General features: G+C 40.4%; 2 protein-coding genes across 3 annotated transcripts; both read right to left on the reverse strand.

Annotated features, from left to right (window-relative positions):
- Nucleotides 1–580: 580 nt before the first annotated feature.
- On the reverse strand, nucleotides 581–3,496 carry LOC102707062 (serine carboxypeptidase-like 13). Of its 2 annotated transcripts, none has more exons than XM_006662062.3 (8): nucleotides 2,680–3,496; nucleotides 2,488–2,589; nucleotides 2,311–2,394; nucleotides 2,054–2,218; nucleotides 1,870–1,941; nucleotides 1,403–1,635; nucleotides 1,265–1,310; nucleotides 581–1,124 (listed from the first exon to the last, which is right to left on the reverse strand). In XM_006662062.3, the coding sequence occupies exons 1-8, from the start codon at nucleotides 3,469–3,471 to the stop codon at nucleotides 1,041–1,043; spliced, it is 1,578 nt and encodes a 525-aa protein (XP_006662125.3). In that variant the 5' UTR covers nucleotides 3,472–3,496; the 3' UTR covers nucleotides 581–1,040. The 2 variants fall into 2 exon arrangements, with proteins under 2 accessions (XP_006662125.3, XP_015697111.2); XM_015841625.2 differs by having other exon boundaries at nucleotides 1,110–1,168.
- Nucleotides 3,497–13,324: 9,828 nt separating this feature from the next.
- LOC102707340 (serine carboxypeptidase-like 2) lies at nucleotides 13,325–16,512 on the reverse strand. The gene is made up of 3 exons (XM_040528235.1): nucleotides 16,138–16,512; nucleotides 14,607–14,683; nucleotides 13,325–14,441 (listed from the first exon to the last, which is right to left on the reverse strand). Exons 1-3 carry the CDS (start codon nucleotides 16,421–16,423, stop codon nucleotides 13,449–13,451), a joined length of 1,356 nt encoding a protein of 451 aa, XP_040384169.1. The 5' UTR covers nucleotides 16,424–16,512; the 3' UTR covers nucleotides 13,325–13,448.
- Nucleotides 16,513–26,026: the final 9,514 nt, after the last annotated feature.

The raw sequence follows: 26,026 nt of genomic DNA on the forward strand, positions 1-26,026 counted from the left end.
ATCGTCTTCTTTAATACCGTGAAAGTATAAAGAGATGTATAGATATACCGTGAATATTGAATTGTTGTCTGGAGCCTCCGAATTGGTGTATTAATAGTTACAGGGCTTGGATCTGAAGCAATCCTAGGTGTATAGATATGAACTACTCCTATTCTACCGTGACAACAAGATACACTACGATTATATCCATATGCTCTAACGGTGAGCAGCATCCACAACAGCTGCCACATTGGCTAAATCTTGGTATTAAGGCATTGAGTAGTTGCTGTTGAGTGGGATGTGAATCAGAAGGAAGAGGAGGGAGCAAAAAGAAGAGGGCGAAATAGACATTTCACATGATTGACCTGTCCTGACTTTAGTAGATATTATATTTTATTTGCTACAGTGTCCAATTGCAAATTGCAACCATCGATCTTTAGATGTCATCTAGCAAAACTAATGTTTTGGTGAGTCCATCAGCAAAGATCATATTCCTTTCAGTGTCCGGTAGCAAAATTTACCTATTTATAGAGAAAAGCAAGTCTAGAGTTCATTTGTGTTCTGAATCAAGCATCCATAAAATTTCTTGTAGGTGCTGGGTTCAAATTTCTATTCAATCAAACAAAACTTTTTTTAATGTAACAGCTTATAAAGCTTAATAAATTTTGAGAAAATCCCATCCATATACATAATACTAGGTTATGTAAGATTCAAAGAATACCAACTAATGTTTGTAGTAGCAAAATAATCGCACAATATCTTTTCAGTTAGTCACCACACGACACTAGATAGAAAATGATCTCTGCCAACACCCAAATATATGCAGCCTGCTGTGGTGAAGCATGGGGCCATCTCAGCTCTCAGGCTAATGGCTCACTCCAGGAAGCTAGCTACATCCACACCTTGAGATGAGGCGCTAGCTTTTTCAGGGAACCGCCAGCCACTGCTGGATGACTCAGCGCCGCCGCCGCCGTCCGCCGGGCAAGAGTCAAGGAGCAATAAGCTAGGTGCCGCTGGGGACAACCAGTTCGATCAAGCTGTGGATGTAGATACCTTCACCATCAAAGAGGATCGCCAGAAACCCACCTTCCAAGCATAGCAAGGCATTGCTTTGGCATGTATTCTGGAGCAGTATGTCCACCACCCTTTAAATTGTATCATATACACCAATTAACACCAATTATTGATACTGATGCAGAAAACCATGTTTAGTTTCATTATGAAATCATGAATAATGCTGCTATATATGTGTCAATGTGTTAATTTGCTACTACAGCACCCTTACCTTGACAGTTGCAAATGTGAGGTTATTAGAGTATGACCTTGTATATCTGCACATAAAACAGTAGACAGATGAGAGTGATATACATGGTATAGCTATAGTACTTTGATGAGAGATGAATGTACGTGAGCTCTTAATTACCCTGCAACTTGTCCATTCACAAACCATGGTCTCCACTCATCCACAACAGGGAAATTCAGAGACTTAATCCAGGCTTGCGTGCCGATGAAAGGAATAACCATGTCATGATCACCACTGTAAATTAGGCTTCTGTAGCCTCTAGTTGTCAAATCCAGATGGTATCTTACTGAACTTTTTATATCAGAAGTATACAATACGTCGTAGTTGCATCTTTGCCACGAAGGAACTGTTCCCTGCATTGCAGAATACTACAGTGGATCATTGCATTCCATCGCATGGCTCAGTGTTGTTGTGTTCTATAATGAACTTGCAAATAAGAGACATTTTAGTATTCTTGAGAAAATACCTGAAGGGTTTTACGCTATAAAATATAATACTTACGGTAACTTTTCCAAGATGGTAAAAAAGCGCTCCAAATAATTGTTCGATGATGAAGAGGCAGGCATATATATACTATAAGTACATACCTGGTGAATTCCAAGGGCCTCTCTTACTGTGTCATTGTTTGCCCATATCCTGGACATGGTATATTCTGCGGTCTGCATGCCAATAAGACATTGCCAGGTACTTAAGATATGATCAAGTAGTACTATATAAAGAAATAAAAGAAGAAAAGGGAAATTATTCAATAAATTTTAAAGGTCCACTAACTCTGCATTCTGAAGAGATCTCAGACAAGTGAAGGTCTTGGAGTTGGAGCATCTGGCGTACTCCCGAAGTAAATGCAGGCTTATTGATGAGCTTGTGAGGATGATGAGGGCTTGCAAAAGTGCAGTAAGGCTCCAGAATGTGATTTGCGTATATGTCCTTGACACACTTCACAGATAATTTACTAGTCAGCATTCAGCAGCAGCAGTAACTAACAGCATCACTGAAAAAAAATGAACAGCTAAGTAATATATACGTGCCTCATCTATGGCATCAAGAGTATTGGTGCACTGAACACTTTGCTGCTGAGTGTTGTCCTTGGCACTGCAGCTCTTCTTGTATGCCTGAAAATCATACAGTAAAGTAGTAAGATGCATGTCACTGCGTAGTATTAATTAGTTCCATTCCATCAAGGTAGGTAGAGGATGTTTTATTACCTCGTACAGTTGGTCAGAAATGAGGCCCATCCCATGAGCAAATGGAATTTTGGATGCGGTGTCGAAGTCGTGATCAGTGACTGGATTGCCCAGAATGTATCCCTGTAGACGATTTGGCATGCACAGGGTATGAGTGTGCAACTATTAAAGCTAGCAGAGTGACTTGATAATAATAGTACGGTGCGTGCGTACCTTTAGATTGAGAGAATATGGTTGTTCAGTCTTGGTCCCAACAAGATGAAGTTGTTGGACAGAACTAGGACTAGTAGTCGCGATTCCGAGGGTGACAGCCGGCACAATCATTCCGGAGTACGAGTCGCCGGCGATGTAGAGAGGATTGGACAGGAACTCCGGGTGCAATTCCCCAAACCACTTGTTGAGGAAGACGAGAATCTGGTGGACAGCAATGGTGTCACTGGAGCGGAAGCCTGCGTCGGTGGCGGCGTAGGAAAACCCAGTTCCGACAGGCGAGTCGAGGAAGATGACGTTGCTCAGCCTCGTCCACGACTCCGCCTTGTACACCAGCTTTGGCACTCCTCCATCTCCATGTCCATGTCCATGGAGATCGAAGCTGAGGGGTCCGATCTCGTAGACGAGGCCGGAGAAGGCGGAGCAGCCGGGGCCTCCGGTGAGCCACAGCAAGAAGGGGTCCTCCTCCGGGTTGCTCTCTGACCGGATGAAGTAGTAAAAGAGGCGCACGCCGGTGGTGTGGTCCACCTCCACGTACCCGGTCTCCAGCTCGAAGGGGAGCTCCCCATCGAACCCCGGGAGATGCCTCACAACTCTGCTGCTGCTTGCTGCCCCCCCCGGCGAGGAGCAGCTGCAGGGAGTGCAGATCAACTGCAGCAAGAGGAAGAGGAAGAGGAGGATGATCCCTCCCTGTGCTGCCGATGTAGACATAGCCATAGCACTCCACCTCATTCTTGTCTTCGTCTTCCTGGATTGTTCTTGCAGCAGCCCGCTCTCTCTGTTTATATTCGTCATCAATACTGTGTTAGTGAGTACTACCCACGCTCTGTTTTCTTTTTTTGGGCAGAAGCTTATTAATAGAGGATATGATTGCATACATAGCTGTCCACTTCTCGATCTTAATTAATTAACAATATCATTATCCTATCGATCTTCCTCCCTTGCTTAATTACTTGTTACACTTGCTAATTATTATTTATCATTGACCTAGACTCGTGCAACACGCGTACTGTACTACTCTAAAAAAGGACAGGAATTTTTTTTGTACAAAAATTAAAATGATATATATAGCATAGTAGGAACGTGACGCAGGCATGTGGCACTAATCAAGGTGGCCTAGCCCACTAGTCTACCGCCCCATCTATCTATCTATTATAATATAAAAACAGATCGAAAAGAAGGCTCCACGTCACTCTGGACATAAAAATTACTACGTTAGTCGAAAAAAAATAAAAACTCTACACCGTTAGGTCATGGTGGGCCCAGATTATAACGGTGTAGATTACTCGAAGAAAAAATGCACCGTTAGATCATGGTAGCTTCAAATTATAACGATGTAGATTAATCAGAGAAAAATAAAAAAAAAGTGCACCGTTAGATTACGGTGGGTCCAGATTACGACGGTTTAGATTATGATGGGTCCAGATCATGATGGTTTAGATTAATCAGATAAAAAGAAAAAATAGAAAAATAAAAAATCTACACTATTAGATCTTAATATATCTAGATCAAAATATTTTCCATTGGTTCTCTCAATTTTTTATGAGGATAAAAATATACTCCGTATTGAGTGAGTTTTTTGGTGGTAAGCCAAGCAGGAGTCATGATTTTCGACGTTAAGGCAACCCAATTTAATGGTGGAGATTGATTTTAAATGTATAAGGCAGAACATATCTAGAGAAATCCTACTTAGATTATGGAAAATATAAACTATAATCCTAATCAGATCCTACTTAACCCCCAACTGGACACGAACTTTTCTCTTGGACTAACGTATAAACATAGTATCATACATGCATACAGATTAACGTGGTAATTTCTTTTATCTTTCCTTTTGTTACGCTGTATATTGGAACGAGCGAGCTAGCTCTGTTTTCGTGCCATGTTGAGTGAAAAGGGAAAGTACGCTAGCAATTTTGGATTAATTAAAGAAAAAGAATTAAACCATTAGATTATAAATGATGTACGTAGGTTACAATAATTTTGAATTTGATGTAGTTATCATATACAAAATACAATTATATCAAGAAAAAGAAGATAAGAATTGTATATGAAATCCAACTATACCTTTAAAATATTCTGTGGAAAGTAGAATTATATCTATGAAAATATAATTTAAAAAATTATATCACATAAAATAGTACATCAAACATCCAGATCCACAAAAATTGCGAGGCTAAAGTTTACCACGTTAATCAAAAAAGGATATTATTCCAAACTGTTAGATCGTAGTAGATCTAGATTTTTTTAATATGGAAACTTTGAGGTACTACTGTTTTGACGATTAATCCAACTCTATCTTTTGATGATGAAATTTTAACTAGGAGATAGGTATAATCCAATTATATGATCATGCTAAGTATAGATTTTAATGGTTGAGATGAAAATATATAAGTAAGTAAGTAAAGAAAAAACAAATGTGCGGATCCTATTTGAAGCCCAATTATATAAAAGGAGGACAATTGCACATGTCCTATCTGGAGGTCATATTGACGAATACTACACATAAAAACACATAATTCAATTAGGATTTGGACTCTTGAATCGTGATTGGACCACGTGATCCTGCACCTGTAAGCTCTCATTCAGTCATAATAAATAACGTTAGATTGTGATAAATCTATACCGATGGTTGTGATTTAATAAGGGCATATAGAATCTTTGTAATCAAAGACTCGGAAGCAATGACAATTAACTAAAACGGAAACGTACTATATTCATGTTTTTGGAAGCTTGGGAGACTCTAATGGAACCCAGCCAGAATAGGACTCTAATGGAAGACAGCTTTAACCGTTTGGATATTGAGACATACTAATACACTAGACGCCGACAAATTTTATTAGGATGATAGATTAACTTTACTAAGTAACAAAACTCTAATTCAGAACAAACAAATCAATGACCACATTGATTCCAATTAAAAAAATCTAGAACATGGCTAGAAATAAATTAATTTGAGAAAAAGGAGAAAAACATTAACCGTGAGATCACGTAAATTCAGATTTTAAAGGATGAGATTTAACGAGAGTTTTTAGATTTTAATGGATGAGATTTAATGAGAGTCTATAAAAAAATATTTTGAAAATTTGACATACGGGGTATGTTACTGGCAGACTTGGTCTTGACAAAGGAAACGGCAAAATCAACTAAATCTACGATAGTGGCACAACATTGAACTGAAATCCTATATTACTATATAGTTTCATCTCTGTTAACGATAATTAGAACTATTTATCATCTACTCTCATTGCGTCACGTCATCTCAATTATTATCATACTAGAAAACCACAACGTTCACTCTCACGACTAGAAAATCCCACACTAACAAAAAAACAAAAATAAATCCGATTATAAATAAAAATTTGGAATTAAAAATAAAAAATATATAATAGAGTTCATGTGTAAATACATTTTAGAAAAATTCAATTTTGGATTAAAAATTTTAAAATAATTGATATTGACGGAAAATTCCATCTATAAATACAATTTAAAAACATCTAAAATTAAAGTTAAAAATAATCTAATTATAAATACAATCTGTGTAAATAAAGTTTAGAATATCCAAATTTGGATTAAAAAATTTAAAATAATTATATTAAGAGAAGATTCCATATATAAACAAATTAAGAGAACGAGTCAACATACATACACATATCTAAAATTTGTATTTCAAATTAATTATTATGTAAAAAAGAGTATATGTACAAGTACAATTTATAATACAAATAAATAAGCTTCCATGTAAAAATAAATTTAGAAAAAATATTTTTGAATTAACAATTAAAAATCAATTATTATTAAGATAAGAGACCCTATATAACGATGGTAGCTGCGCAATCTGTGTGACGGTGCGGGAAGGGAGACTCCACGTTCGTTCCAGGGGCTAGAAATTACCACATTAATCACATGAAAAAATCTACACCGTTAGATAATAATACATCTAGATGGTAAGGTGTAGACCGTTAGAACATAATATATATATATAACGTAAGCTCTAGGCCTGCTATGCAAAAGAAAAAAATCTACACCATTTGATCGTAATATATCTAGGTCATAAGGTCGCTATAAAAAGAAAAAAAATCTATGTTGTTAGATCATAATATATCTATATCTAGATTGTAAGGTGTAAACCGTTTGATCATAATATATGTATATCATAAGCTCTAGATCTGCTATGAAAAAGTTGAGTGAGTCTAAGGAGTGGTAGTTGACAAGCTCTCATACGTAGCTATGGTTCTAAGTTTGCGTCACACCATGGCATAATTAATATATGCTTAAATAATTAAAACAAATGGATAAATATTAAATAGAATTATACTAAAATAGACAACAATGAAGATAAGTAAACAAACACATGTTTTAGTGTTTAAAGAACAAAATAAATAGGAGTAAAAATATAAAATGACTTAAATCTAGCCGCGCAAATATGTGGGCCAACCTGCTAGTTCCAAGTACAATGAGACCTCCTTAATGACGACCTTACAACATAATGTGACGTAAGGTTAGAGCCCCTTTGAATCAATTTTTTTTAATTCAAATTCTATACAAAATTTTCCTGTACGGTTATTTGAAAAATAAAGGATGGAGTTTCCGAACCCTATAAAATTCGTCTGAAATAACACAATATACCAGTGTTTTTATTTTATTTCTCTGTTTTTTTGGCCCCATAATTCAAAGGATACCTAAGACTTTTTACAACGGTACTCCACTAGTTGTGTTGTTTACTTGTGGTATGTACTGTGCAGGTACCATTATGATAGTATTCGACAGTGTATTAGTCTAGTCTTTTGGGACATCCGGAGAGCTGTGTATTTCACACTATATACTCTCTCTATTTTATATTTTTAGACTTTTTAAATTTATCTAAATTTATCAATTGATAAATATATATAATTTATATATATTTTTAGATTTATTAGCATCTATATGAATTTAGACAAAGCTAGAAAATCTTAACGCCGCCCGTGAAATGGAGGGGTATTTGGTAAATTAGCGAAGGCTTGGTCAACCGGCACCCACTAGCCGCTACTTTAGGAGTATGTATCGTGGTGAGTGGTGGATGCTACTATAAAGAGGATGATAATATTGCAAAACAATTTCGACTGAATTTTAATTAATTAGATATGATCACTTAAGTCAACCGTGTCTAAAAAATGATTTAAATGACCTTATTTTTAGAGGTGGTCGTTTTAAGCCTCTGCATGTAAAAATCCAGTATTTAGAACATCTCTAACAGTACGTCAAAAATATTCCTAAAATATTATTTTTGTATTTATCAGCAAAACAAATCTCCAACAGATAACCAGCAATCTCATTGCTAAAAATATCCTAACTCCCCCAAAAACGAATTATATTTACGGAAGCAATATGTGTCACGATTGCTTATTCCGTTGGGAAGTTTTACACCTACCGCAAGTGGAAGTATTCGTCTAGCCATTTTTTTCGACTGAGCCGTATTTTCCACCATCTCCACCAACCTCACACGTACACAAATGAAAGTGGACCATTTTTTTATCTGTAATTAATGAAACGTATGGCTAGGGGCATTATCTTGGTGTTCCTTTTTTTTTCATAAAATAGAAGAAGATCAAGCCGATTATGAGATCAATTCAGATGATGAAATGACGGTAAAACGACGGCAAACGTTCTTCACGCGGAAGGGGAGTAGAATGATCCAGTAGGTAGAACTGTTTCGTAACAGTAACAAGCAGCGAAGGGAGGGGCTGAGGAGACTGGCAGGGTCCATGCTCCCTACATACTGCCAATTTTTCTTTGATGACCATGTACTTTCATGTTATAAAACTTGTTAATCTTATCTATGTATTTTCATCGATGAATATATATATATATATGTCTAAATTTATTAATATCTATATGAATATGAATTTAGTCCAGACCAGAAAGTCTTACATTATGAAATCGAGGGAGTACTATTTATTTTCAAAAAATGATATTTATAGTCGTAATTGATCAAAAATGTATGGCTTAAATTGTAGATCCATAGAACAAAGTACGTAGATTCTTACCCTGTACTAATTTAGACCCCGTGGATTCATTTAGTTCACTGAGAATTGCAATGTGTGTTCATTGAATTCAAAATTCTAACCTAATAATGATATTTTGTTAATACTTTCTTTAAATATAGTTATATCGGCATATAACTATGCATTTTTTACTATTTTTTCAGCACCTCTTATATTTGTCTTCATTTTGCCTAATCTTGAGACGATAATAAGTTCCTTCCGCTCACTTTGTTTTGTATGTTTAAATTAAAAAACGACTTTTAGAGAAAGCCGACCGACAAACCGAACAAACTAAAGCACACCCTTATATGTGTATAGGGTGTGTTTAGTTGCTCGTATGATCCTAGCCTGGCTCATCTCTCCCATCGAAGTTGAGTATAGCCTAGCTATGGAGGAACACATGCGCTCATTTGGTCGTTTGTATCATATTAGTCTGGCTTGCATGAGATTCTGCTTGGTTTCTTATACGAGAGATACGGTAGAAAAGAGATTTTGTTGGTTGATTACATATACGATATATATAAGGGTACCAATATATTTTTTCGATTAAATTCTCAATTGATGAAATATCACTACAGTACCTGTATACTATATATAAGAAGGGGCAATTTTGTTCTTGCCCCTGTTTTGAGTTCTAATACTGATTTTACCCCTTATTTTTAGGGTTTTCATATTTGCCCCTGTTTTTTTAATTGAACAAACTGGTTGCCCCTTCTTTGGATGGAAGTACTGACGATGTTAACTCACATGTTAAAGGACTATTTTACCCTTTCTCAAGAATTTCATTTTTATCCCTGTTTTTTTAGTCATTTGTGTTTTGCCATCCGTTCTAAATCATAAGAATACATGTACAACAACAAAAGCAATAATATTGTTAATTCATATTCAGTTTAAAAAATTCTAATTTTTTTCATGGAAGCACAAATCCTGATGTATCTACTATGAATTTTATTGTGTGTCTAAGGTCATTTTAATTGACTAAAATTTGTAAAATAATAAAATATGTCTAAAACTAATGGAACAAACCATGTTAATCACCAAGTTTGAAACTAATTATAACGGCTTTGAATAAAACACCATTATGCTGCATGTATGAGTACGTCGAGGAAAAATATGCTTCTATGTATATCATGGTACCCTCTGTTTTCTCAAATGCCGGTCACCGCCGCCGCCTCCCCTAACCAGCCATCGCTGCCCTAGCAGCCGCGAGGTCTTCCCTGCCACCGCTGCGATCCCCTCCGCGCCGCCGAGCCCCACGAGCCCCTCCTTGCCGCCGGTGCCGCACGCCCCTCCAATCGGTCGCGAGCCTCGCTATCAACACCGTGCCCCTCCCAACCACCACCGAAGCCACGCCCTCTCCCAACTGCTGCAAGCCCCGCCGCCGCCGCCCCCTCCCAGCCACAGACCCGATGCAATGTTCTGATTCAGAAATTGCCACTCCAGACTATTCCCTTCTCTCTAGTTGTAACAAGGGCAAAATTGTCCTTTAAAATTTCAGAAATTAGAATTTTATGTTTTAAACTGTATTTATTTGACAACTAGCGATCTTTCTAACTTCTATACATAAGAGGGGCAACTAGCTCATTCAGTTAAAAAAGTAGAGGCAAATATGAAAACCCTATAAAGGAGTGGTAAAACTAATATTAGACTCCAAAATAAGGGTAAGAATGAGATTGTCCCATAAAACAAATATATTCAAAAAAATGGTGGGAAAGAAAAATATAAATAAATAAATGAAGAACTACGGCGGTGGCGGATGGCATCGAGCAGCTAGCGGGGGTGGGATCGACCGGCCGTGGCGATCGAAGGCGTCGAGCTGCCTGGCGGGGAGCGGTGCATCCGCGGCGGACTCCGATCGGTGCGACGGGCGGACAGCGTCAAGCGGTGGCAGTGGGGAGCGGCGTCGAGCGGCAACCCCCGAGGCACCAACGGGCGTGGCATCGAGCAGTGGCGGTCGACGAGGTAGCGATAGGGGTGGCGGCGGCTCCGCCCCCATCCGTCGTCTCAACGAGGGTGGTGTTGGGAATAGTCCTATATTGGAAAACTAGGGGGAGTAACACCAACTTAAAAGAGTAGGGGTCCCTCACCTTGTGGACTAGCTTTTAGGGTGTAGAAAGACTTCCTCCCGGTTGGGCCAGCGTCTCCCAATTTTGGGCCAACAAGTGGTATCAGAGGTAGGCCCGCAATCTCTCTAGTGCGCGTGCGCACTCGTGTGGTGTAAGCCCGAAGCCCGGTAGACCGCAGGTGTGAGGCCCGTATGTATGTGTGATGGGGGAGCGTGTGTGGAGCCGGTCAGAGCTAAAGGGCACCAATGTGTGATGGGGGGATTGTCGGGAATAGTCCCACACTAGAGGGAGTGACACCAGCTTAAAAGGGGAGGGGTCCCTCACCTCACCTTTCTTTTTGGGATGTAGAAAGGCTTCCTCCCGATTGGCCAGCGTTTCCTGGTTTTGGGCCAACAGGCGGATGAGGACGATGGGGCCGTGGTGGGCGACGTCGCGCGATGGCAGATCCCGCGACCACGGGCGTGAATGGGGATGGATCCGACGATGGAGGCACCAACGGTACGTGGCGGCGGCGGCGGATCTGGCGACAGGACGATGGCGTGGCCACGATGGCAAATGGCGTGGCAGCTCGGGTGGCCGACGACAGGAGGAGGCACGGGCTCAAGCCGAGGATGAGTGGATGACCATTGCTTTTGCACGAGCGCATGCACTCGGCGGGGTGCGGGTATGCGCGCGTGCAGCGTCGCTGCATGCACTCAGCCTGGCCACCGAGCGACGCTCCTACCTTGCGTTTCTCTTCAGCCAGGCCCGAAGGTCAATTTGGCATCTGCTCAACGAGGATCTGAAGCCAGTGCAGGCAACCAAAGGTTGCACACGTGGATGCAAGATTGGGCTGGTGCGTGCAAGTCTCTGCCATCACCGCGCTCGAAACCGGGCTGTCTCCGCCACCGCCGCTCGTCTCCATCGCCACTGCTGGACGCCGTGCCGTCTCCTCCGCCCCCGCTCGACGTCGTGTCATATCCGCCGCCGCACCCGTCGGCGGCCACCACAGCCGGGCTCGTCTCCAGATCCCCCGTAGTCTCTCCCGTCGGCGGCCGCCACAGCCGCCCTCATCTCTAGATCCGCCGTCGCCACGGCCGCATTTGTCTCTAGATCCACCCGCAACTGTTCCCGCCGGCGTCAGCGACCGCATGGCCACACTCGTCTCCGCTCAACGCTCGTCGGCGGCCGTGCGATGCTGCGCCACTCAATACTCGACGCCTTTTGACGTCGTCCGCCGTCGCCCCCGTCGGAGTCCGCCGCCGCCGCTCACCGAGGGCCGCTGCAGCCGCACTAGCTGCTCGATCCTCTGTGCCGAGGGCTGCTGCAGCTCATTATTTTTTCCTTAATCTTTTTATTTTCTGAGAATGTGTTTGTTTTATACAGTATACATGTACAGTAATATTTCATCAATTGAGAATGTATTTTTTATTTAGTCTTTTTATTTTTTGAGAATGTATTTGTTTTATACAGTATACAGTGATATTTCATCAATTGAGCATTTAATAAAAAAAATATTGGTACCCTCATATATGGTATGTGCAATCAATGAAACAAAATCTCGTTTCTACCATATCTCTCATACAAGAAATCAAACACAATCTCATGCGAGCCAGGCTAACCTGATGCAAACAACCAAACAAACTCATCTATATCTCTACAGCCAGGCCACACTCAACCTGGATGAAATACCTCTACAGCCAAGTCACACTCAACCTGGATGAAAGAGATAGGCAGGCTAAGATCATACAAGCAACTAAACACACCCATAGATGTTCTCTCTTGCCGTGCTGCTCATTTATTTGCTATATATAGATATACATGACGTTTGCGATTTTTAGTTTTTCTACATTATTGGATGTTGTGCTAGTTATTTTAAAGCATAAACAAGTAACTTAACTACAACAAAATTTAAATACCGTTTACAAAAGATCAAATAAAAACATATTATATGAATTTTTTTTGCACGAAACACGTTAATGTGCCATAAAAATCTAAAATATATGGAAGCGAAAAGCATGGCCATAGGCCCATAGTACTGATGCGTGGCTGTTGGGTTGTGCACCAACAGTGCCTCAAGCAGCAACAAGCCAAACAGCCTCGGTAGTTCAGTCAGGCCCTATTCTTTTATCTAAGTTAACACAGTTAAATTTTCTCATGCGCACGTTTACTTAAATTATTAAACGGTGTTTTTAAAAATATTTATGTAGAAAAATTGATCTAGAAAATCATATCAATCTAATTATAACTAATAATTAATTAATTATATACTAATTTTGGTGCAGATTCCTTTTTGTCCATTTGGTTCTTTGGGAGAAAATTAACGCGGCCTCAGTAGACAATAGTACCAGTACTCCTGTATCTACTCATGCTGCTTCCTTTTTGTCCATTTGGTTCTTTGGGAGAAAATCAACGTCGAGATACCACGTACTACAGTGATACTAGTATAAAAGAAGTCGACTCAATAATTATTCCACTATAGGTATGAATTATTTATAATGGTTGGGTTGTGAGCGAATTGAGTAGCAAAATAAACCTAGCTGGAGTACATACTCCTATATATATATACTGTATAGGTAATTAAGGAGTAGTGTAATTAAGTAAGATATATCCGGCTGTGTGTGGGATAATATGATGATGATGAAGGAATTAGTTAATTGGCGGGGCCGGGTGCAGAATTAATGATGGATGAGACGACGGACGATCAGAGGTGGCCGTCCGGCGAGGTGGTCCATCTGTCGAGCATGTCGAGGCACTCCTTGGGGCGGTACTCGGGAGCGGTGTGGCCGGCGCCCTTGACGGTGGCGAAGGTGAGGTTGTGGGCGTAGACGGTGGTGAAGCCGGCCACCTGGCGGTTGGAGTACCAGGGCCGCCAGGCGGTGACCACCGGGTAGCCCAGCGTCCGGATCCACGCCTGCGTCCCCACGAACGTCATGTCCAGGTCGTGGTCGCCGTTGTACACCAGCGCCCTGTACCCGCGCTGCGTCATCTCCTCGTGGTAGGGTATGGCGCTCTCCACGTCGTGCCGGAACTGCGGCAGCGCCGTGCACCGGCTCCACCCGCCGATGGAGCCGGAGTGGATGCCCAGCGTCGCCCGCACCTCCGGGTCGTCGGCCCACAGGTACGACAGCCGGTACCCGTTGTCCCGGCACTCCACGGGGAGCCCCAGCCGCAGCCGCTCCTCAGCCATCGCGCGCCGCCCCATCCCCAAGGCGAAGCCACAGATGGGCTCCAGGATGTGCACCGGGTTGATGGCGAAGGTGGCCGAGTTGATCGCCTGCAGCGCGCTGGCGCACTCGGCGTTGGTCGGCGTGGACACGTAGTCGCCGCGGCAGCTTTTCCGCGCGGCCTCGTACATCTCGTCGGAGATGAGGCCCATGCCGTGCATGAAGGGCACCTTGCCGCCGTCGTCGTACTTGATGTCCGTGGCAGCGTTGCCGACCAGGTAGCCCTTGAGGTTGAGGTGCCCGTCGTTGGCGATCTGGAGGGCGGTGACGGGGACGGTGTAGCCGGAGTAGGAGTCGCCGCCGATGTAGAGAGGGTTGGAGGAGAACTCGGGGTGATCGGCGAGCCATTTGGTGAGGAAGACGAGGAGGTGGTGTCCCGTCTGGGTGAGGCTGACGTTGTAGCCTTGCTCATGGCGTGCGTAGGAGAAGCCCGTCCCCACCGGCGCGTCTAGAAATATCACGTTGCTCACCTATATATATATTTTTAGCATAATGTATATACTCCTCATATATCGATCGGTTTAATTTTGTACTAAATCCATCATCGTTAATTTTACTTATACTTCCACAGTGCCAGTACAGGGGAATAGGAAATTAATTATTGATCCAAGATAGATACTCTTAGCTAAAGCTACCTTGGTCCAGGAATCTTGGAAGTAGACCAATCGTGGGAACCCTTCCGTGTATCCAGCAACATCAAACTTCAGAGGGCCTGTATGCATATGCATTAAGTCCATCCTACTTGCAAATTATTAGGCATCGAAATGACAGAGTTCCCTGGCCTATCTAATTAATAGAAACATAATTAATACTATAAGGTACAAAAATGCAGGATATATATCATCAGCTAATTTCAGCTAGCTGCCATATATATCATCTGTGGTGGGTACTGGGCAGCGCGCACGTGTGTGTATATATATATATATATATATGTGTGTGTAAAGAGCAAATACATATTATAATCTTAGGTACTAGAAGTTACCAAATTTTACGTAGAAAAAAATAGTATCTTATGGTATCAACTCCAGGACGAGAAAAAAAAGCTCATACTTAAAAGGCTTTATTGTTGGATTTATTCATCAAAAAGATTAGAAACGAATGGCAGGGGTACGATGAGTCATGAGTGGCTACCCTCTCCTATCTGTCGGTGAGTGTGCTGAGATCGAGGTGAAAAATCTTCATGTTCTACGTTGAAGTTTCTTGCCACAAGTGCAGCAGGGTGTGTTAGCGTGGAGCAAGTCACTACTAGCTCTAATTAATCTATAGTCAATCTAATAACCAATTCATATAATAATTGCCTATAAAGCATTAATGCATGGTCCCACATGTCATACACATGGCGTCTTGGAGCCTATGCTGTAGCTACCTACAAATTAGTACTCGTATATGTTTATAATGTTTATAGCTGGTTTATACTCTACTATTATACGTACTCTGAGAGGTGGAAAACAGAGCCATCTTACCAAAATTTAAATATGAACCCAACTTATTTTTTATTGAAGTTTATTTTTCAACCTTGATTTTTACGTTGCTAAGAATACGCATATAAAATCTTTATTTATAAATTATTTTTTATTTATAAATATACCGTTTGATTTTTTTCACGGGACATGCAACCTTTTCTTCTCTTTGCCTCACCCCCTTTTCTTCCTTCTCCGGCAGCCGTAGGTCTCCGGCAAGGGTAATGGGATCATCTCTTGACCGGCTAAGAATTAGGAATTAGTTTATTTTGGCGTGGAGGGAGTATTGTATTTAGCAATTTAATACAAACATTTAAGAGAGCCAATTCTCTCCACCATCGGTTTTGAAGCTCAAAGTAGCTCTAAGTCAAGATTTACAAAACAAATGAAAACTGAATTTGAGAATTTTTAAAATCCTTGTGTCAGGAATTGTAAAATTGAAGGACCGCCAATTTAATGAAGGAAATTTACTCATTGCAATATTTTTTTTTTCTCTCGGGGGCAACCATGTCGTTTCATGCTCCCCATTTGGTCGAGATTGTAAATATTTCATGCTTGAACTATTTTTGGTGCTCGTAGATTAGATAATCCTAGCTAGATATATGTATGTATGTTTAGTTAATCAAGCTAGTGTGGAGATGAATTAATATATACTTTTTGTGTGGGGGCTGAAATGAAAAGAAGGATGGAAGGGAAGGTAACATACCGATCTCGAAGAGGAGGCCGGAGAGGGCGGAGCAGCCGGGGCCGCCGGTGATCCAGAGGATGAGGGGGTCATCGGCGGGGCGGCGCTCCGACTGGATGAAGTAGTAGAAGAGCTCTACGCCATGCTGCTCATCCACCTCTACGTATCCCGTCTCCAGGTGGAAGGGCAGCCTCCCCTCGAATCCCTTCACCTCTCTCACCACGTTCCGCCGCGCGCTCGCCGCCGCCGCCCACGTTGTTCCAAGCAGAAGCAGAAGCAGCAGCCCCAGCGACGATGCCGTCGCCATTGCCACCTCCCCCTGCCCTGCTCTCTCTCTCTCCCTCCCTCTGATGATGAATGATGATAAGAGGCTGCACACCAGCGAGCAAAGCCGGCCGGCCGGTACCTCTTAAATAAATACTAAACGGTCTAGATAGTTATAAAAATTGGCTATTCCCTCTTTTTTAAATAAAATTATTGTGCTGCTCGCTCTTTATCCTACAATAAAGTTATTTTTACTTTGCTCTTCATTTAAACCAAAACAACAAATTTCTATTTTGCTTTTTTATCTAGGTACTCATTATTGACGTCAAAAATGTGATCTGACGTGTTACACACGAAGGCCTATGAGTCAATCTTAGGCCACTCTAGTACAGGACCTAAATCTTAGAATATATACGAGCGTGCCAGTCAGTTTGATCCTGCAACTAACAAGATAAACAGTAAAACAAGCCGATCGACTATGCCGATAGGTGAATAAATATCCAGCCGATCAGATGTTGATGCTACAATGGTTAGCCGATAGAATGAGCAATCGGCGGTAAAAAGCTTTGATCAGCCAGAAACTTGATAAAAACAGACTTGAATTAAATATTAAACCAACGTAATCTGCCAAGTTACTTATTAATCTTAGTTGATCGGACGAGCCCCTATAACCAGATTGAACTAGACGTGCAGAGATTGGATTTAACCAAGACAGTATGCAGTCGAGCACGATATGATTATAGGAAACATGATGATCGATAAGGTTAATAAATAAACCGACGAATTACTTAGAATAAACAATGAATCATGTGTTGCGATCGGCTAAAACTAATTTGCATGTAATTCATAAGACGATGCAATAAAAATAACTGTCGATCTAACTAAATCAAGCCGATTAGTATAAAGGTAATGCAGTAGGCAATCAGCTATTCTATTGATGTAAATATGATAAGCATGTAGATCGGCACAAATCATCGGCTATAGACGGCGGACAAACAACCAAGATCTATAAAATACCACCAAGGTCCCGCTATGTGGCCGACCGGTTGGTTAGTAGAGAGCTTCGAAGATACTTGGTGCAGCATATGAAATACTACTCCAAGCAAGTACTGGCCAAAGGGCAAAGGTTTCCCATCGGCCAAGCACTCTGATATGTTCTCAAAATTAGTTGTGGGGCCTAGGGTTTGTCCAGAAAACACGAACCTCTCTAGCCATAGGTTCAGAAAAGCACTATGCTCTCTGTGATCGGCCGATCCAGAATCCTTGCGGTGGGAGGAGATGTATCCCGACCAACCTCCAACACCTGCGGTGGGAGGAGATGTATCCCGACCAACCTCCAACACCCTTGGTTTGCAGTCGATGTTGGAAAGTACTTCTCAGGCTCAATGGGTTTGCGGGTGCCATGATATTCAGGCCGGTTAACATCAGGACATCCATAAGACTGGGGTGAGTATCCCATGGCCGAATATGAAAGCGTTCAGAGCATCAAACCAAAAATAGGATGCTGCAGCTAGCAAAGGTTCATTTTTCGCCATATCAGATAAGCTTAGCCCTATGCAGTAGCCGATGTCTAGTTCTTTCCATTGGGTGCCGCAAGTCTTATATAGCCGGTTGTACCAATCCCTCTAACTGGTCAAAGAAGTTGGGAAGGACCTAAAGAATTGGGTCCAATCGGAGACGCTAAGTTGGGCATTTTTGAATGGTATCCTATTAGCTTTTGAACAAATTATGTCTGTCGGGTCCGAGTTCCCCATGTGTCCAAGAAAGTAAAACCTAGGGTTCGGACTAGGTATCATGATCTGGTATGCGTGGTTATGCCTAGATCTATACTGTCTCGATTAGGTTCGGTCTTCTAGGCCTAGGGTAAGCACGTTTGCTATTGGTTGATATTGTTTTATGCAAATAATTGGCATAGCATTCCAGTTTATTGTGTAGATTCCATGCTTAGATTCACATTGGCTAACAATTTAGCGGATGATAAATGTTGGGGCGATTGGATCGGCTGGTTAATCTTGAGACTGTCTCGGTTGGGTCCGATCTTTTAAGATTAATTTGTCGTTGGCTCGTCTAGTATTTATCCTGCTTCTGACTTAGCCGACTGGGCATATTTATAATTGTTATTACGAAATTCCTGTAAAGCCGATCGTCTAGTCTATCGGCTAGGGTCCTGGAACAGTATCGGCTATCCGACCGATAGCGATTTTGGGGTTAACTATTTTCCATGTTATATCTTGTCAGTTACAGCATCAAACTGACTGGCACGACTGGTATTTCTAAGAATTAGGTCATGCACTGCTTGTGACACGTTGATTGTTATTTTCAGCGTCAACACGGACCAAACCGAGACAGTACTAGATTGAATTTGTCAAACAACAAATATCAAACCACCTAGATCACCCAAAGTAGTCGACCATATCAACTCAAAACACGAAAGTGATCAAGTTGAAACTGATATGATAACTAGCAATTGCACAACTAGATTAGAAGATCAGACCGAACCGAGACAGTTCTAATCTAGCCGAACGATTACCGTGGCCCCGCGGAATGATGGACTTACCCCTCCGCTGGAGATTGAAGCGATGCAGCCCCGCGTCAGGTGCCAGGTTCCGCCGGAGTTGAAAACCTCGGACAAGAGGGTGGCGATGCGCCGAAAGAAGTTGATCTAATTGATTGGTAGATAGAAAACAATGATCCCGGACATACATATTATATCCTTGGGTTGAGGCTAGGCCGTGTTGGACACGACATACAACTCCTCATAGATAAAAAAAATTACAATCTCCTACTTAGATTCTATCTCGAACACACAAGTCCCGATTGGATTCTAACTCCCTTAGAGATAAAATAAAACTCCTAACTAACTCTAATTAATAAATAAATTTGCGCCGCCAAGCCCAGGGTCTTCACGATTCCTTTTCGAATTCGGCTTCTTGTGGATAAGTTTTTCTATCGGCGATTGCACTTTTCCTTATCCGAATCCAATACGGAAATTTACCAAATTTTGGTCTTAACACTCATCTAAACCAATCATACACCTGTTTAGTTTCCCAATATTTTTCTAAAAACATCACATTGAATCTTTAAACATCTAAATAAAACATTAAACATAGGAGAAGAGAAAAACTAATTATACATTTAGGGGAGAAATCGTGAGTCAAATTTTTTGAGCCTAATTAGTTCACGATCAGCAATAAGTGCTACAGTATCCTACATATATTAATGATGGATTAATTAGGCTTAAAAATTCGTCTCACGGTTTCTAGACAAGCTATAAAATTCGTTTTTTCATTTGTCCAATAATTCCTTCAGATATCTAATCAAACATCTAACGTGACACCCAAAAATTTCCTTTTCGTGAACTAAACAACACCATAATCTGTTTCCAATCATTCACATTTATTTTTTTTAATCTTCGTACCTTGCTATATAAATGTTTTTAGGGAGCAATAAGCACCCTACTAGTCCTTAATTTGGAGTATTCATTTAATTCCACGTTGCTGTGCATAGGTGCCGGACCTACAGCCCTACCGTCAGCCGAACATCAAAACTGACGTTTGATAAAAAAATTTTAATTTCCTTCGTCTGATTTGGCAAAGAGCGGATACAATATCAGACTATAAGCCGTGTATATATATATTTTAAAAAGATAAAAGAGAAAAAAAAAACAGCGAGCTATAGTTTGTAGCTAGCTGCGACATGGATTTTAAGATACAACGTGTGAATAACGTATAGGATCATGTATTAATAATGTAGTATATATTTTATATGTAACTATTATATAAATTGATTATTTAATTAATTATAGATAATTTAAAACTATTACTTAACTATACTATTGAACTTGATCTCAGATGAGCCATATGCTCGAAGATATGTATATATATTCACACTAGTTATAGGGTAGCCAGGGCGACCGAATCAAAAAAACAACATACCAGCCAAGTCTCTCTCTTCTCGACTCTGCTCACTTTAATTAATAAATGAAGGATCGTCTTCTTTAATTAAAAAATGCCTTTACTTCACGCAGATATTTGGTACCTGGTCAAGCTAGCTTATACAAACGTACTCCCTTCGTTTATAGATATACCGATACATATATGGTTTTAAAGACCATCACCAAAGTTAAAACTTTAATATTACATAGTTAGAGTTCTATGGCTATGTTCGGATGTCGGTAACTTGCGCGAAAAACACAGTAATAAATTAATACATGATTAATTAATTATAAAAAATTAGAAAATAGATTAATATGATTTTTAAAGCAACTTTTCTATAAAAAATTTTCACAAAAAATATACGTTTAGCAGTTCAGGAAGCATGCACGTGAAACCAGAGAATTGGGATGGTAAAAGGGAGGTAAGAACACATACTATAATTACATATCCTACGATAATGGAGATAGACAACACATGCCACATCAGGTGAAATCGCTGGGAGATACCTTAACCGCTAACTACAATTGCCGGCTATATAACTTTTGTCTTGTTGATGAGATTATTTGGAAGGATAGGTAGACACTCCATATATATCATATTTAGTTTGGCTCCCATCGTCTATAGTTTAAATAAACAGGATTATACATATTACTTACTCTAAGTATCTAAACCAATACAAATCTTAATTTGTATCCCAACTTCCTTCTAATTGCATCTTTACAACCACCCTTTGCGCCATACGACTCTACATCACCTAAATACCATAGTCGGAATCTCAGTACTTGACGCATATATACTCTAACCCGTCTCAAAATAAATAAACTTCTAGAATTTAACATTGGCGATATTTGCTATAGGATAGTCAAAATGTGTAATTAGACGTGGACAATACAAAGACGTGAATTAGCTCTACCACGCTCAAAAGTCTGTGACTAGCTGATGGCCATTGTTAGTATTATTTTTTTCTCCTAGCTAGATGAGGAGAGAAGCATTAAATAATTAATTCTTGCATTAGTCCTTAGAGCAGGTACAATAGTAAACTATAAGCTAGCTATAAACATATTTTAAGAAGTTAAGATATGAGAAAAAAGAGTAGCGAGCTACTAATTAATTTATAGTCAACTATAACACGAACTCCAAGACAGAATGTGTCTATAATAGGTGAGAGAAGGTAGTATATGTTTTATAGGTAACTTTTATATGAATTGACTATTAAATTGACTATATATGAATTGGAGCTAGCTAGTAGTTGGCTATACTATTGAACTTGTAAGTTGGGGCATGGGTAAATTATTGCTTTCCTGACCTTTTGCCTCTCCATCAGCACAACCATATGTAAAAATAATAATACAAAAGTGTTCATAAGATCATTACATATTTTTTATGTATTCTAGAGCTAATTCACTTCTTTGCGGTATCCTACATTTAATTATATGTTTTCTAGTTGTCTGATATATACTTAAATTTTGGCTTTAAATTTGGTCCCAAATAAACCATTTTCTAACTTATTACCTACCTCGCGGTTTGCAAATCAATAAACTATATCCTTTAAACACTACCCACCAATACCGCTTTGGTATTGGTGAGAGACTTTTTAGTCAAATGTTGTGCTCCTTAGATTTACTTCTCTAGTATACATATGGTTGCATGTATGCTGTACATATCTGCCACTGCACTCCTGACGAACTGATCAAGTCATCGTTAAATTCGCCTGTGTAGATACCCATATATCTGTCTAAAAGTCATTCGATTTATGCTAAAATTGATTTAATTACTTCATCCGTTCTATATTATAATACTTTAGGTTTATCTAAATTTATCGATGTATATGTGTATATATTTATTAGCACACAACGCTAGAAATGGTTATACATCTGTGTCTTAAGAATATTGCCGCCGTGACTGATCTCATGCAAGATTCCAATCATTAGTCAGGTTAGAGGTGCATGCGGTGAGTTATATAGAGAAGTTAAGCAATATACATACATCACTAGCTGTCCAACTCGATGGATCACATCGATCTCTGGACGGTTAGGAGAGCATGCGGTCAGTGATTGCGTCAGCTAACCCATCGGTTTTCTGTTGTACTATGATCTAGATAGGTCCGATCGATCCAAGGCAATTGCAGACCGGCATCTAATTAATAATATACCTAGCTAGCTAGCTAGAATCGGCCGGCTTTGAGCAGCTACACCACACGTACACGTATCTATCTAGCTAAATCTCGCCTTCTCAGTCGATCGATCGGGACATGTCGTCGCTACCTAGCTATATAGCTATATACCAAGCCATCTATGTCCGTGTAAGTAAAAGTAAAACACGTACGCTTCAATTCCCTGGCTGCATATATTCTCGCCCTACCTATTTATATTCTCACGCGCAGACAATTCAATCCGATATAAAAACGACAACCTAATTTACTCTCTAGCTAAAAGTCGGGCATATATTATTACTGAAACTTCGTGTGGAGCTGCCTCATCCCTACGTCACATAACTTTTTCCAATCTACTTAGCTAGATTTATACTACTCACGTTTGGTATTCGCTCGGTGTGTTAGGTAAGACGTTTCTATTATGTCTGAATTTATCTGTTAATCGTTTTTTTATATATAAATTTATAAATATCTCTAAATTAATCTATTTATCAATGTATATTGTTTTTATATATGTCTAAATGCATGAATATTTATATAAATATGGAAAAAAGTCTTTTATGTGAAATGGAGGCAGTAAGTGGGTGGCTAATTATTGTATAATTTAATTTAATTAATTTAAATTCTAATTTATATACAACTATTGTTTTTAATTTTATAAATTCTTATTAATTATTTGGACCATTTTTAAGATATATATGTGTGTAATGTAAATATATGTATACATACATATACAAATGCTGGATATGCATGTATACGGTATAACTCATAAGTTAGATATGCACAAAAGAGTTATAGTAGTAACGATTCTTTACAATATTAAATAAAATTTTATCTCACATTATTAAGCTGTAAAATGTAACATCTTTTATAGTTGTCCAGCAATATTTGTATTTTTTCTAATTGATCTCGGCAAATATAATACTCGTACATTAATTACAAGATTATACATGGCAGGCGCTTATGTTGAAGTGTTAAAGGGAGGATTTTGTGAGCTATATATAGGGATTTCAAGGCTTGATTTCCTGACTTAGGGATTTCAGTGTGAACTTTGTATAGACCGAAACGCTGTTTTATTTTTAAATCCAAATTCTAAATAATCCATTTATGTTTAATTTTTTGCAATTTTTAATTTAGGTTTTTATTACTTTGTTCCAAGATATTTAGTGGTTTATGTATTTATGTTTGGAACACATCTTGAAATCATATTATATTGCATATCGCATGTTTTATTTTATTATTTTATTGTTCCAATATTTTTATTTACTTTTTTTTCCCAATATCTCTAGTTTTCATGTATTTTATATTGACTATTGGTGTTGATGATTGTTAATGTTTTTAAGGATTTAAGTTTGGAATTTGTATTGAAAGCAAATTCCTAGATTTATGTTATTTTCATTTTTATTCAAATTACTGTCATATATATTTTGTATTACACGGACTGTTCTTTAATGTTTTTCATAATAATCCAATTTAGCTATACAAAATATTTATCTCTATGTGGACTATTTCATAAATTCTACACTATTATGATTTGACCTGTTCATAAATTCTATTTATATATTTAGAAAACCATTATTATTTTTAATCTATACAGTTATAGTTTAGATACAATATAATTTAATTAACTAGTTATTTTAGCCTACATTTTAAAATAGTAATACTTGTATAAAAAAGAGTATCTATCTATGGGTGTTATGGATATGCGATATCACATAGACCGTATTTATCATGGCATGAGTATTACATGCCTAACTCTATATAGAAAGAAGTCATATACATATGGATAGAGTCTTGAACAGATAATAAAGGAGTACTTGATAAGGGAACAAATACAAAGTTCAACTCGACTATTACCAAGACTGTTGAGGAGTATCCATACATGTCTCCCTAGTTTTAATTGGACAAAAAGGGCAACAGTGGGTATAATACACCAGACCTTTGGGAAGTGGGTGGAACAGAACTATGAACAACCACAAACCCTAAGGGACAACAAGATAAACTTCTCCCCAAGACTTAAGGAACATACTCATCAAGATAAATCACATACAATTGAGGTCGACATATATTTATAGGTTAGTTTTAGCCGAGTAGATAGTTCCCAGCCTTGTATTTTGTGTATACCATGCGAATATCATATAAGAGTAAAACCGGCTGTGGCCAGGAAGAATAAGGCTATTACCTGATGGGAACCAAACCTGTATATAAAGCCTTGTGTTTCCTTCTGGTTGCAACTATCTTGCATCTATGTTGGTACCGGTTGAACCATATATCTACAAGTACATAGTCGAATCCCTATCCAACTATTTGAGTTTACATGCATCGGATTCTTAGTCGATCCAACCTTTCGATAGCCGATTGATGACCCTATCGGCTAAATACTGTAACATCAACGTTCAGTCGGTTAGTTTCTCAGTTACCTATCGGCTCGATAGCTGTCACATTCGGAGTTTTATCCTAATCCTAAATTCGTAAAAAAATTCGTAAATAATAAATGGCTTAATTAATTCAGGAAAAATCCCTCCAAAGAAATTAATTTAATTAAATCGAAGTTCGCAAATTATTAACCGGATTTAAACTCAAATTGAAGAGTATAAAATTTTGCCCAAAAAGTTAATTTAAAATTCGGCAAAGTGGGGCCTTTCCTTTTTCCCTCATTTTTCCCTTTCTTTTTCCCTTCCTTCTCAAATTAGGCCGAAGTCTAATTTTCCTCCCTCTTTTCTTTTTCTTTTTTACTCTCCCTCCCCTCCTCCCGGGCCGGCCCAGCCGAGCCAGCCCAGCTCACCGGCCGCCTCCTCCTTCCTGCGCATCGCGCGCCATGCGCTCTCCCCTTCTCCCGGCCGGGCCACCTCGGCCCAGCTGCGCCCGCGCCGAAGTCCACGTTCCCTCCCCACGCCGGACGATCCTGAGTCCACCTCGCCGCGAGCCAAACTCCGCACCGCCGCCGCAACCGCCGCCACCGGATTCCCCGCTTGCGCCCGACTCAGTCTCCAACCGCCGCCTCCGCCCTAGCCGCGCTGCGCCCCCTATAAAGCGAGTCGCCGTGCGTCGCCACACATGTTCCCGAGCCGCCGCCGCGCCCAAGCTCTGTCGTCGCCGCATCCAATCTCGCGCCTCACCGCTGGTCGCCACCGCGGAGCGTCGTCACCACCACCGCCCGACGTCGCCGACCTACTGCCACCCTCATCGTCGCCGGCGGGCATCCCTAGCGCCCTCTCTTCCTCTCACCGCCGGTCGCCGCCGCACCCGAACCATCGCCACCGAGCCATCTCCGCCACCACCGCCGATCAGCCTCGCCGTCGGCCGTCACCACCTATCCCCGGCCCACCCCGACTTGCCGCCGTCCTCAACATCGCCGGTAAGCGTCTCCCCTTCCCTCTCCATCCCTCTTTCCCTTTGGCCGCCATTGCCGATCTCGGACGTCGCCGCCACGCGCATGCGCGTCTTGGATGTCGCCGTCGCCTCTCCACCCGTCGTCTTCATCGCCTCGCCGTCGCTGACATGACTCTGTCATCGTCGGAGCGCTGCCGCTCTCCCGTCGCGCCGCCGTCGTCGTCCT

The sequence above is a fragment of the Oryza brachyantha genome, chromosome 10 (assembly GCF_000231095.2).
Source record: "Oryza brachyantha chromosome 10, ObraRS2, whole genome shotgun sequence".
Lineage (NCBI taxonomy): Eukaryota > Viridiplantae > Streptophyta > Magnoliopsida > Poales > Poaceae > Oryza > Oryza brachyantha.